This window comes from Fulvia fulva, chromosome 6 (genome assembly GCF_020509005.1).
Source record: "Fulvia fulva chromosome 6, complete sequence".
In the NCBI taxonomy this organism is placed as follows: domain Eukaryota; kingdom Fungi; phylum Ascomycota; class Dothideomycetes; order Mycosphaerellales; family Mycosphaerellaceae; genus Fulvia; species Fulvia fulva.
The window spans coordinates 4,474,749-4,488,172 of record NC_063017.1 but is presented as its reverse complement, the minus strand read 5'-3'; the positions used below and the strand labels follow the sequence as shown (position 1 = coordinate 4,488,172).

The 13,424-nt window shown below is 51.0% G+C and overlaps 3 protein-coding genes across 3 annotated transcripts; all 3 read left to right on the top strand.

Moving 5' to 3' along the window:
* Window positions 1-99: 99 nt before the first annotated feature.
* CLAFUR5_07582 (uncharacterized protein) lies at window positions 100-704 on the top strand (the record flags this gene model as incomplete). The annotated part of the gene is made up of 3 exons (XM_047906730.1): window positions 100-308; window positions 361-583; window positions 639-704. The coding sequence occupies 3 exons, from the start codon at window positions 100-102 to the stop codon at window positions 702-704; spliced, it is 498 nt and encodes a 165-aa protein (XP_047763215.1).
* A 1,530-nt stretch (window positions 705-2,234) lies between these two features.
* CLAFUR5_07581 (uncharacterized protein) lies at window positions 2,235-2,882 on the top strand (the record flags this gene model as incomplete). The annotated part of the gene is made up of 2 exons (XM_047906729.1): window positions 2,235-2,505; window positions 2,560-2,882. The coding sequence occupies 2 exons, from the start codon at window positions 2,235-2,237 to the stop codon at window positions 2,880-2,882; spliced, it is 594 nt and encodes a 197-aa protein (XP_047763100.1).
* An 8,368-nt stretch (window positions 2,883-11,250) lies between these two features.
* On the top strand, window positions 11,251-11,637 carry CLAFUR5_07580 (uncharacterized protein; the record flags this gene model as incomplete). Its single annotated transcript, XM_047906728.1, has 1 exon — window positions 11,251-11,637. One exon carries the CDS (start codon window positions 11,251-11,253, stop codon window positions 11,635-11,637), a length of 387 nt encoding a protein of 128 aa, XP_047763099.1.
* Between the last annotated feature and the right edge of the window lie 1,787 nt (window positions 11,638-13,424).

Sequence of the window (13,424 nt, the reverse complement as noted above, 5' to 3'; positions counted from 1 at the left end):
GGAGGACTGTAGAATATGTGTAGGATAAGCAAGTTGCTAAACGTTGCGCAAGATGTTGTATTTGGCCGAGACCACGTTCAAAGTGTGAGTATCACAGCCATGGACTGGTCAGAAACCGACGAGGACAACGAGGACGATGGCAGCCAAGCTGGAAGCGATGCATTCCGCGATACCGCACAAAGCATAGGAGAAGACGAGGTAGGAGAAGCCTGGACATACAGATATCTCCTGCGGAAGGCCAAGAAGACGATCAGCAGCACGGGAGAGGTCCAAAAGCAGAAGATGCAGAGGGGAGAACAGAGACGCAGGTATGGGAGAAGACTTAGCGGAGACTGTAGAGGAGGACGAAGCAGACCTCAGGCAAGATGATGAAGATACAGATGGGGGAGAGGACCACGGAAGATACGAAGAAGATACCGAGAGCGAGACAGTGTCTGAGCTCCCAAGGTTGCGCACGCAGTTCAGGTCAATACGCGACCGCAAGCCGGGTGGATTGAACGTCGGACTTCTTCGCAACGCCTTCCTCCTTATCGACCAAGACTCAATCGACTCTCTCATCACTAATCCTGCCGCACTTGCCTGGGTCTGGGCTGTTGGTCTTGAATACAGCGGCGACCTAGCATTGACAACGAAGAAAGGGGTCTCCAGAGGAATATCGAGGCTATCTACGTGTGCGAGTGCAGCAGGAGGTCAACAACTTTTGAAATGCGCGGCACCCACCAGGAAGATGACTTGCCGTTGCCAATGCTATGGCAGGCGGCGAAGCCGAGTCACAATCATGCTTTTGTGTCCATTGATCTAAGGAAGCACAGGTGGCTGGAGGTACCATGAACTTAGGCACTGGGCTGATGGTGCACATCTAGGCAAGGAGTACCATTTGCAGGCATTGCGTTCGATGACCGGTCTGCTCATGTTGTGACCGGAATGCGGGTTGAGGCGAAGAGGGAGGTGGTCGAGGTCTCGACTTCAGAGACAGCGACTCGCATCCAACCCGAGGGAGGATTTTCACACTCAGCGAATCACGCCTTCCAATCAGGCTGGACCCGCGCGTACATTCTTCAGTCAATACATGTACATGCACCCTCCAAACCTTGCTACACCATACCACATTGTGAGCAGCGAACCTCACCTCGAGGCGGGCGCGAAGACTCCACAAAGTGCAGCTGTACGAGGAAGCGGCACAACTTTCACACTACTCCGAGAGGTAGTTCAAGACTCGTCTCGAGTTACAAGAGTAATAACTGGAATTTGTAGCACAAGCAATGGGTTATGCCGTCAACAAGCGGCACAACGATCCCCAATGGCCTCCATTCGCCGAATTCTTCGCGAATGACTTCTCAATTTCTGCATGAGGGACTGGCGGTAGGCTCAATTTGCAGGAGTATGTAGGCATCCTACACGACCTGACGACCGCTGATCCGGGATACGAATTCGAAGTACTTGACATGAGCACCTCAATTCGCGATGAAACCACTGCTTCATCAGTGTTTCCGGACTACCAACTCACTGGGAGTCCACCAGGCGTGTGAGGCGTGGTGAAGCGGGGATTGGGAGTTTTGCATATTAGCCTCCGTGGAGAATGTTTGGCTGGTCGTTCGATTCGGGGGCCAAGGCACGGAAGAAGCCTTTTGACTCCGACGAATGAAAGCCACCAGCAGATGAGCACGCGACCAATTACCACATTGGCTTTGTTATAACTTACATCTGCCAAATCCAATGTCTACGCACCCAAAGTTCGTCTATCGAGTCTGTTCGGACAACAAAACAGGGCATTCTGTCGCCGCCACGTCATGCCATGACTTAGGCAACAGCTTTTATGCTACTAAGCTATCGGCAATTGAAGGACATGACATTTGCAGCCTCTATCTACGCTGTCTTCGAGCATTGAAGTCACACTGCATAGTGGCGCGGACCGATCATCCCAGCCAAAATCAGGACTTTGGCAAGTCAGCCGTAATCTACCGCGGAAACCTGCCCCCAACAAGAACAGTGTGAGTTGAGACTGCCACGCTCGAAAACGATGTAACGATGTAGCACAAGTTGCGACCCCAGGAAGTCGATCGAGCCAGGAACGGCGATCGGTCGGAAGCGCGGGCAAACAAGCCTGGCGAATAGTCTTAGTATTGCTTGGCCGACTCATATATAAACTGGGATGGCTGAAGTAAAGAGGAGGGCAGAACCATTCAAAGTACTTCGGTGACATTCACAGCACAGCCTTATCCACCTCCTTCAAGATGTACACTACCAAGCTCACCACCTCCCTTGCGGCTGTCAGCCTCTTGGCTCTAGGCGCCGTCGCCCAAGACATCGACCGCAACGATTACCCTTCGCAATGCGCCTCTGTCTGCGACCCCGTGTCGGACTCGACGGCGCAATGCGATCAGTCCACTGGCGACAACGATCAGGACTACATCAACTGTGTATGCGGCATTACCAATGCTGCCACCATCATCCCTTCATGTGAAGCCTGCTATGCCAATTTCTCCAAGGACGGTCACGACAATGGTACGAACACTTCCATCCCCCCTCAGAGTTGACCACCGCTAATGACTTCCACAGACGTCAACGACCTGATCCGCAGCTGCAGCTTCACGACCACATCGTACAACCCGTTGGCTACATCTTCAGGCATGGCTTCAGGCACGACAGCAGGTGCTGTGATCACCACCAGTGCAACTGTCTCAGGCTCGCGCACGGAGGTGACCACAACCGCAGCAGCAGGAGCAGGAACATCTGCCTCCGGCAGCGAGTCTGCGGCTGTGACCTCGATGAGCAGCGACGCCACTGCTGCTCCAGCATCCACCGGAGCTGCATCTGCGAACAGCGTGGCAGGCGGTGTCGGCCTTGTGGCTGGACTCGTGGGCGCGGCGGCGTTGTTGTAAGAGTGATCATCGATACGACAAGAGACTCATCAGGAATCAGCACTATGACATAGCTCGACAATACTACGCCAGACAATAGCTAGACAACACTACGCCAGACAAACTATCCTCAGCCAAAGGAGTCGCCTGGTCACCTTGCATCGCTGCTTCAGCGCTTATCATTTCATTGCCTCAACTATCTCTCTTCAATGTTGTGAAACCCCCCCATCACAAGCGAACTGCCGCGATCTACACAGCCGCATGCCAATCGCCATCCCGAGCTTTACGCATTGGAACAGCATCATCATCGACAGTAGTGATTAAGCGAAGGGTAGCTTGGAGGGCATGCGAGAGAGAACGAAGCGAGGTTGCGAGCTGAAGTAAACGAAGCATGTCCGGAAAGCGCCCGCAGCGATAACTACAATTATTCGCAGCATCAACTTCATGTTCCTCGCTGCTGGAGAGCTACGTAATGCTTAGCGCCTGAATACGGGTAAGAGATTATTTAGAGCGCACGTGTCGCGATCCGAGCGTGCACATGGGCAACATCCCATCATCAAAACTTGAGGCCACGTACGCTAAGAATCAGGTGACTGATTAGTCACCTGCAGCCTCTTCAAGAGCAACACTTGTCCATTCTAGATAGACACATGCAATACACAACCTGCTTTTGAAACACCCTATATGAGCCCGTACAATAACTTCCCACACTTCTAACGTGATAGTTATGAGCCCGGTTAGCGCTCACTAACATTCGCTACGACAAGGAAGCCCCAAAGCAGAGTTTGCATCGTCACAGCACTACTGCTACAACCAGTGCAGTAGTATCCCCTAGGCCTAGTGAACCCGCGTGGAACTTTCACTAGCCTACAACCCATTTTGCAGTTATAGCCACTACCGAAACGCCGGTGACTACCGGTGCCCTACCTTAGGGTACCGTGGTTCTGAAGAGCCATAACCAATAGGACAAGTTTGACCGTCAGCTAGAGCTCTACGTAGAGTCTTTGAATGTCTGGAAGTATGTGGATCCTCACTAACTGAGTAACGAGCCAACAGAGCCTACTCACTTGACGTTTAAGGAAATCTAACAAGCGTACACGGCAGGAGACGCTACATTAAGAGATCTCATCAAGCTACGACAAACAGACGCAGACCGAAGGCAACGGATGTACGACATCTTTGCTACTACGCGATCAAAGCTCATTACCTACCTCATCCGTACGACGACAGAGCTAGGGCAAGAGCTAATACACGGCCAGAACACCCTCAGAGCGAAATACCAGGCTCTTAAGGATCAGTATGGTCTAGACGATATGCTGCGTAAGCGGCAGCTCACGCTTGAGCTGTCTAGGCTTCAGAAGGCTAGCGTACGCAGAATCGATGACTGGTGCTCAGACTAGTTAGTTTTGTAGACCAAGATGCTTAAGTGCAACCACGCCGAGTACGACGACCTTAGTAGACACTTCCTACTTGCTATTCAGTAGAAGCAGGCTCTAGCCTACGGTGCTTCTCTATATAACGAGTGGAAGCGTGACAAAATATCACTATAAAAGCTTACTAAGCGTTACCTCGAATAGATACGCGACACCGTACTAGCAACAACTAACGGTCGATCAGTCTTCGCAACCTTCTCCGGAGAAACCTTAGCAGAAGCAGAGGATGAAACAGCACCTACAGGTGCTGGTCAAAAGGAGGGTGACCGTGGCAGTAGCCGTGGTGACAACCGTAGCAACAGCCGCGGTGACAAGGGTCGTAGTAGTAGCCGCGGCGACAAGAACAAAGACAAGGACAACAACAGGCTAAGCGGCTGCTAGAATATCACCGGCGAGCCCAAGGACACCTGTCACAAGGGCCTGTTCTTATGCGATGTGATCAACCCCGACAAGCGCCTAGTAAAGGATCAGCGCTCAGAGCAGTAGAAGAAGTACTAGAAAAACTTCATCAACTACTGCTTAAGCGACGACGGCGAGCGTCTGCTTAGCGTGTTGAATCGCAACAATCGCAAGGACCAGGAACGTGACAAGGCTATTGCTGATGCGAAGAAGGCATCACTAAGCGATAAGGGCTTTGTTGGCCTTACTGTTCTTTCTAGCTCAATTAGCAAGTTGAGCGTCAACTTTAGGGATTGCTAGGTGTATGATAACTGTTCAGACACTTATGTGATCAATCATCATGACCAGGAGGGTGTAGAGTTCATTGCAGAGCGCCTCACCACCTCAGAAATCTAGGCTAGAACAACCACCTTTCCAATTATAGCGTTAGGGCGCGTTCATATGTCAATTAGGGGCCATTCATTCACCTTGCTAGATGTGGCTTACTGCCTAGGCTTTCATATAAACGTCATCTCTTACACACGTATAGAAAGAGCCGGACTCTAGTGGCACGGACGTAGCAATTCAATGTGGCATAACGACACTAAATTGATGGACCTACACCGCCCTACTAGTACAATCCCTTTCTTCAAGGTGGTCACACCACCTAAGTCACCCATCATTTACTAATGGCCTATAAAAGAGGGCCTAGTACTGCCGAAGGTCACTAAAAAGATGCGCAACGCGCACTTCATCAGCACTATTAGTAGGGGTGCAAACATCGGCGATGAACCTACCAACAGCGCAGCATCTCCAACTGCTCAAGAGGATGGTGATCGCACCGTTCTCGCAGTCATAAACAGCACTAGGGGCACTCAAGGTGCAGCTACGTCTAGCAGGACCCCTATCAAACACCGAAAGCTCTCTGGCCGCTAGTGGCATCAAATCTTTGGTCACATTGGCGCTGAACGCATCAAGCAGTTACCGCTTAGAGTTGAGGGGGTGATTATTAACGATAGTCTAAGCGCACCCCTCACTACACATTGTAGAGCATATAGGCTTAGCAAAGCTCACAAGGTGCACAATCGGTCTTAGCCTATTAGGGTGATGACCCTATACGGCCACATAGCTATAGACTTGGCAGAATTTAGTGTCGCCTACAACGGTGACAGGTACCTCGTCCACTTCTACGATCTAGATACCTATAGACACTTCTAGTTCACTATCAAGAACAGGGATCAGCAATCGGTATTAGCTTGCTTCAATAGCCTACTAAGCTTCATCAACTTCATTGGTCGCAGGTTCGTATGCTTCTACAGCGATAACGAGCCCGCTATTAGGAAGGTGTTTCGCTCAGTCATTAATAACAATAAGATTGAATAGCACGCAACCGCGGAATACGCGCCTACGTAGGACCTAGCAGAAAGAGCTAGAGCTCTGATCATCACTATGAGCAGAACCATTCGCATCTACGTACGATTGCCGGAAAAGCTTTGGCTAGAATGCACTACAGCAGCGGTGTACATCCTCTGGCGATCCCCTATCTAGTCAAAGGGCTGGAAGACCCTATTCGAATTGGCAATAGGACGAATTCCGAACGTGGGTCATATAGTGGTGTATAGCTCCCTTGTATACGTGTTCATCTATAGACCAGATCAGCCTAGCAAGAGCGAGAAACTCTAAGAGAGAGCGCTCATAGGCTACCTTGTAGGATACGACTCCACTAACATCTACCGCGTATAGGACCTATTAAAAGATAGGGTTATGCGAGTCAAGGACGTCCTCTTCGATAAGACTACGTTCTATGACCTATCACGCCTAATAGCAGGGTACACGACCCCTATCGAGAACATCGCAACAGCGGAACCGGCTGAAGAGCCTGAACAATACTACGACCTGTATATCGCTCATCACGAGCAAGACACAGCACAGGCCGAGGGGGTAGAAGAATAGGCTTAGCAGCCGCACACCTAACAACCTCGAGACGCCCACCAAAAGCTCCTTAGGCAAGAACCACACTGGCCGCAACACCGCGAGTCAGCAACGTATAACCAAAAAGACCGGCAAATCGAGCACGTAACAGATCACGTGACTCAAGACAACATATAGCAGTCAGCACCTAATACTACTGACTACTACGATACCCTATAGCAGCAGATAATAGATGCCCTCACCGTAGAAGACCGTGAGGAGATCATAGGCAACACGGACCCTGATCGCGAGCTATATCCATTTACATTCACACCACTAGAAGACGCGTTAACACACAACGCGTCCAACACACTACTCTTCCCCCTAGAGCTAGAGCTCTACACACTAGAGGAGTCCAACTATGTAGTCACAGAGAATGGAAAGCGCCTACGAACGGCCTACTTCCACTATACACTACACTAGATCATAGTCGCTAATGTAATTATCGGCCAGATGTCCGGCATACGACCTAGAACACGCGCCTATCGCGATAAGAGCGATCGAAGCCCTACACGAAGAGGCAACAGCCCTCTAAGGCGTGTCAACACCACTACCTCTATACACCGCGATGACCTTCCGCCCGAACCTTCTAACTACCGAGCCGCTATAAAACACCGCTTCTCCTAACAGTGGATCGAAGCTATAGCCAAGGAGTTTGCTAAAGCCCTAGCAACAGGCACATTCAGATGGGCAACAAAGGAAGAGAAGGATCAGGATGCTCAGTAAGAGGAGGGACTTCAGCCACTACTGCCGCTCAAGTAGGTGTACAAATACAAACTGGACGAGCACGGCATGCTAAAGAGCTTCAAGGCTAGGCTATGCGTAAGAGGCGATTTGTAAGGAACACACTTAGACATATACGCCGCCACACTGCTAGTAAGTATGTTCCGCCTCTGCTGTGCTATAGCCGCGAGCTTCGACCTAGAAGCCGAACAATTCGATGTTGTCAACGCCTTCCTGAACTCGGACCTGCTATACACTATGTATCTACAACTACCTCCTAGAATCGACAGGCCATCCCATGGATACGCCCTTAAGCTAGTTAAGGCCCTCTACGGTCTAAAGGAGTCCCCTTTATTGTGGTACAACTCCCTAACCGAGACGCTGGCCTCCCTTAGACTAGTACCCCTGTCGGACTCCGAATGCATCTACTATGACAACAAGGTTATGTTCTTCTTTTACGTTGACGACCTGGTTATGCTCTACTACCGCAAGCACAAGGCCTATACTGCCAACATTAAGCAGCGGCTGCTTGCTAAGTACGAGATGTACGAGCTCGGTGATCTCTCCTGGTTCCTAGGAATCAAGGTTACGCGCGACAGAAACAAGCGCTTGCTGTAGCTCTCTTAAGAAGACTACATTAAGAAGCTAGCCGCCAAATTCAGCATATCTACGAATGCACGCAAAACGACAGTACTAGTAGATCAACACCTTGATTGGACCGTTCTAGAGGGTCATCAACCCACCTTTATCGCCATCCTTGCGTACCAACAACGTATAGGATCCCTCAACTTCGCCGCTACACACACGCGGCCTGACATCGCCTTTTCCTTGTCTATGCTATCGCAGTATCTGACTAAGCTAACTGAGACACACCTCAAGCTTGTAGATCAGTGCTTGCGCTATCTCCTAGAGACTAAGAACCTCTGCCTTGTATATAGCGCCAGCAAACACATCACTGGCCTTCATAGCCAACCAGAGCACCTCGGTAGCAACCACGAGTTCTTTAGAGCATCGGACGCGTCCTACGGCATAAATAATAACAGGACCAGCTCAAATGGCTAGGTCTTCATGCTGTTCGGTGGACTAGTGGATTATAAGGCATCTAAACAAATCACTGTCACTAAGTCCTTAACAGAGGCTGAGCTACTCGGGCTTTCGCAAGCCGCCTTAGAGCTTATATAGTAGGAACGAGTCTTCGCTAAGATACACCTTCAGTTTAATCAGCGCACCCACTTGTACTACGACAACACGTAGACCATCCGCCTTGTCAACCAATAAGGGCAAAAGCTTGACACGAAGCTACGCCACGTTGATATCTACCACTACTGGCTCCGATAGCGAGACTAGCGCGGAGACATTGAGATCAAGTATCTTAGCACTAACGACATGCCTGTAGACGGGCTGACCAAGCTGCTTCCACCACAGAAGCACAAGCACTTCGTTAAGCTGCTTAATATAGCTAAGGAAGGCGTAGACCCACGCACCTTAGTGCCCTCTACAGCCGCATTAGGAGGTAACGGGCCAACAGACGCCTAAGAAGCCCGTAGTAGCGGCCTTACCTCATCTCGAAACGAACACCGAACGGCTTTATCTTTACGGACACCTCTCTAGAAGCGCCAGTAGGCGCAAAACACGGCTACTAGTAGCCACCAATACTGTAGACGACAACGAAGCTAGGGCAAAGCATCCACCATTCACCGGTGCGGCCCTAGCACCATCATCAACAGGTGTTTCTCGGACTCCTATTGGCTAACAGCGCAAGGGCGAGAAACACCCCTGTCACTAGCAGCAGCGCACGCGCGCGACAAAAGCAGCGCGTCTAATTAGAAAGCGAGAAACGCCTCCAACTTGCTACTAGCAACAACACTACCACCTTGTCACCACATCATCCGCTACTTTCGCACCTCACACATAGCACACACTTGCCCAAAACAAAAAGGTGTCACCACCCTGAGGTGATGACCTTTAAAAGTGCAGAAAGCAAGGCACCCCGAAGGTGCCTTTTTAACTTTCCGATACCGTTGCTCCGGTGTTACCTATTAGAGCCCCATTACACCTCACATAGTGCAAGCTCTGTCGTAGACAGCCCAGTGCATTGCGCCACTGACTAGTATCTTATACTCCCTAGGGGCAGAGCGAGCTCTCTTACCATTCGCCGGAGCGAAATAACTTGGCACAGAGCAATTATCGGACAATTCAATAAGTTGAGCGGACGACAATATATGTTTAAGTATACGATAGGACTAAGGCTACCCCTGGATTGAACTCAGGACCTCTGATGTTTGCCGGTAGGTGAGATGATTGCACACTCAAGTGAAAGTCCGTACAACGGGACCATCACCTGAGCCATCTCACCGGCAACAGTCACACATTCTATGCTTTATTATATAGGTAACAATAGCAGCAGTGAAAGTGAGGAATGAGGGAAGGGGTACAAAGCTCACCTCACTCACCTCACCTCACTTCACTTGAAACAGCTGACTTACCCTCACTGTAGCAGTAGCAACACCGAGGGCCTGACGTCACTGCCATAGATAGGGGGGGTAGTTATGACAGGGTGCACGCGATCACATGGGAATCAGCTCATTCACTCCAGCGCACGAGCTGAGGGGGTGTGTCGCGATCCGAGCGTGCACATGGGTAACATCCTATCATCAAAACTTGAGGCCACGTACGCTAAGAATCAGGTGACTGATTAGTCACCTGCAGCCTCTTCAAGAGCAACACTTGTCCATTCTAGATAGACACATGCAATACACAACCTGCTTTTGAAACACCCTATATGAGCCCGTACAATAACTTCCCACACTTCTAACGTGATAGCACGCTCTTATTAGTTATAATTGACTTGCAAATTCGTGATTGGACACGGTCGTAGCCGTTAGCGGATTTCTAGCTTGAACTCCAAAATTTGTATATAGCTAACTTATACTTTATGCAACGACACAACGAGCGATAGTATCGCGTTGAAACAGTATCTATGCGAAGGAGCAACCTCGAAAGTGTATCTCCCCTACGCGCTATCGATGCGGGCTATCGATGCGGCTCATCGATGCGGGCGCACACCCTTCGCGCCTCCCCTTGAGACGGTCGCCGGCTCTCCGGCACTACATTTTGTACATCCTCCACAGTAAGGACTTACCTCCGTACATCCCTACCGGATCACGACCCACCATGACCAACCATGTTGATTAGTGAGACCCCGCGATATCGGGTACCTGTGGTGATACGCAACTTCCTTTATTATTGACGAGCTCACTATCAAGTCCTAGGGTAACTCGGGAGCGCAATGAATTGCTGTAGACAACCGATCTGGCCGATTTGTTCCAACAGAGTCGGTACTCTTATGACGTGTCAACATGGCATAGATTACGGAGTGCATCACTAATCACCAAAGCAGGAGAGGTTGTCGTGGTTGTTGAAACGACACTTGCAAGGGACCGCAGAAGGAAGGTTGCCGGCGGGTAAAGTTCTCCGCAAACCACCCCAGCAATTGCCGCCCTAGCCCGTCACGCTCGGGGTACCTACTCTAAGTTCTTCTCGTAGCAGTTTATGCGACATTCCAGCATCCCTTCCTTGGCTTAGGTGTTACGTTTGTTCCAACATTACTGCTAGTCCGGCAACAACGCCTTCGTCTTGTATAACGCGAACGTCGGTCACGACTGTGGAGATACGTGCCAGTACACAGTAAATAGACTTCCGCTAAAGATTCACCTAGGCTTGTCTGCCGATTGCCTAGCACTTCCTTCTTCTCGCCTTGCATTGCTCGTTCTGAACCCATCTCCCTCAGTCGGTTGGTGTGCGACATGGCTGACTACGTTTCCCCGACTCCACGATACGATGGTTTGTTCTACTTGGCGTCGCTGTATGGAGTCAGCGTCATAATGGCCTTCATGTATCTCGCAGGTCTCGGCCTCGTCTACTTTGCAATTGCGCAACTGAATCCCCGGGCTTCCCGGCTTGCACGCCTCAGAAGAGCTAGCAGTTGGCTATTTGACAGCCAGCTGGAGCCCACACGACAGACCAAACGGATCGCTGGATGGCTGGAATTTGTCTGGCTGGCGACATTCGGCATATCACTTGGGGTAGGCGAACCTCATGGATATGCAGATTCGACACGGGCGGGCTGGATGTTCGTGTACCAGAGCATTGGGTTGGGCGTCACGTTTTTGGCGGCAGGCATTCTTTTCGCATTCTGGCTCCGGAATCTCCCTCCAGGACAGAGTTTCTCGCAAGCTTGCTGTGGCCACTTTGATCTGGCTACCAAGTGACAAAGAGTGTATTGCCGCGATGTCCCTTCAGCAGGTCGATTCAACAGATCCGCTACGTGGTTCTCGTTAGAACCAAGACTTTGCTTGCGAGCACCTAGGAGGTCTGGTCAGCAAAGTCAGCAAGACTGACACCACTTGGTGTGACGTGTCCTTCGGCGCGCATTGTCTGGCGGCTATGGCTCGTTACATTGCTACACAGCGACGCACTTTTGGGATGTACGATGTGTGATGATGTGGTAATGTTATGTGGATGTCCCTTGTGTTGAAAGGGTTTGGTTTGTGCGCAGTCCGTGCACCGCGAAGTGAGTTGGGTCGCCGTCAGACGCCGACAGGCATCACGCTTTGGCCATCCGGATCTGCCATCTCCAAAACAACCCGGCATTTGCATCAAGCAACACACAACACACGCGCTTGACAACAACGACATATCACTCCAGAGCACGCCGAAACACCTCTTGCTCGTTCGCTCCCACAACTTCTCCCTTGTGGGCCTCTATGTTCGGGCCAAGACGCCTCTTGAGCCGCTGTTTTCTTCCGCGCTGCCTCAGGATTCAGGCTGTAACTTGATCGTCTCGTTCCATCCCTTATTCCATACGGACAGCTGCGGCGACGCACAGAGCGACACTGTCCTGACGTGCGAGTACTGCCTCTGGGTTTGTGCTCTCCCGCCATCATACTTGCGCACATCCTACGGCCAAGCACATCAACGAGAAGCGGGCGAGGTGTATCTCTGTACTTTCCGTACTTCCCACATCGTGTGCCGGCCAATGAAAGTAGGATGTCCTGACGTACCATTGTTGATACGGCTATCAGCAGTTCCTAAAACACAACTCAGTGCAGCTCGAAGCGCTTAGGAGCGGACTGCTACCAAACATCGAGCTGGATTGGATGCGCGTAACAGTTGGCGGAGGATCTATGTCGGTTCGATGCACGTCAAGACATGCACTCTTGGCCACGAGCTGAGATTGTCACGTTTCGCCTGCTCACCGGTCCTGGCCTTGATTACATATGTTGCCGCTTCTTTTCTCTGCTGGTGATCATCGCTCCTCGTTACGCCTGTGACAATGATCCTGTTCTATCTACTAATTCTTGCCGCCATCCTAGCCCAACAAGCGAACTCACAGGTGCAGGTTGGCACACAATTTTATAACCCAGACAAGTCAAGAAACCCAAATCAGCCATGCAGGACGACTTCGGATGACGGACACAGCAGCTGTTGCAGCAACAGCTCTGACATATGCACAACTAATGGGTTCTGCAAAGGCCGAGGCGACAGTGGTAACAACTTCCTGTGGCGCACAGCGTGTACGGACTCGAGTTGGGAATCTCCAAACTGTGCGCAATTCTGCACACATGATGGCGTTGGTGTGTGTCGTGCTAGCTGTTTTCAGTGATCAGGGCTGATTTGTTCATCAAGATCCACAACACATGCCGCAGATGGTGCTCGCCTGTTCGCAAACGACGTACTGCTGCGCCTCTTGGGTAGGAGGTGGCGACGGTTCGAACCTGTCGAATTATACGTGCTGCAACTCGACTGCAGTCTTCGATGCTGGACCGGCGGACTATCTTGCGTTTGAGATGGACTTCGTTACTACGACCTTCTCGGCGACAACCACTTTCGCTTGACAAATGAGCACATCATCTATACAGGAGTCGATCCCGACAGAGTCAGCAGAGTCATCGCGCAGTGCTTCTGCAGGCGATCTGACTACGGGGGCGAAAGCTGGCATCGGAGTAGGTGTCGCTGCAGTGGTGGTCCTGGCAATAGCCTTGTCCGCCTGGCTGGT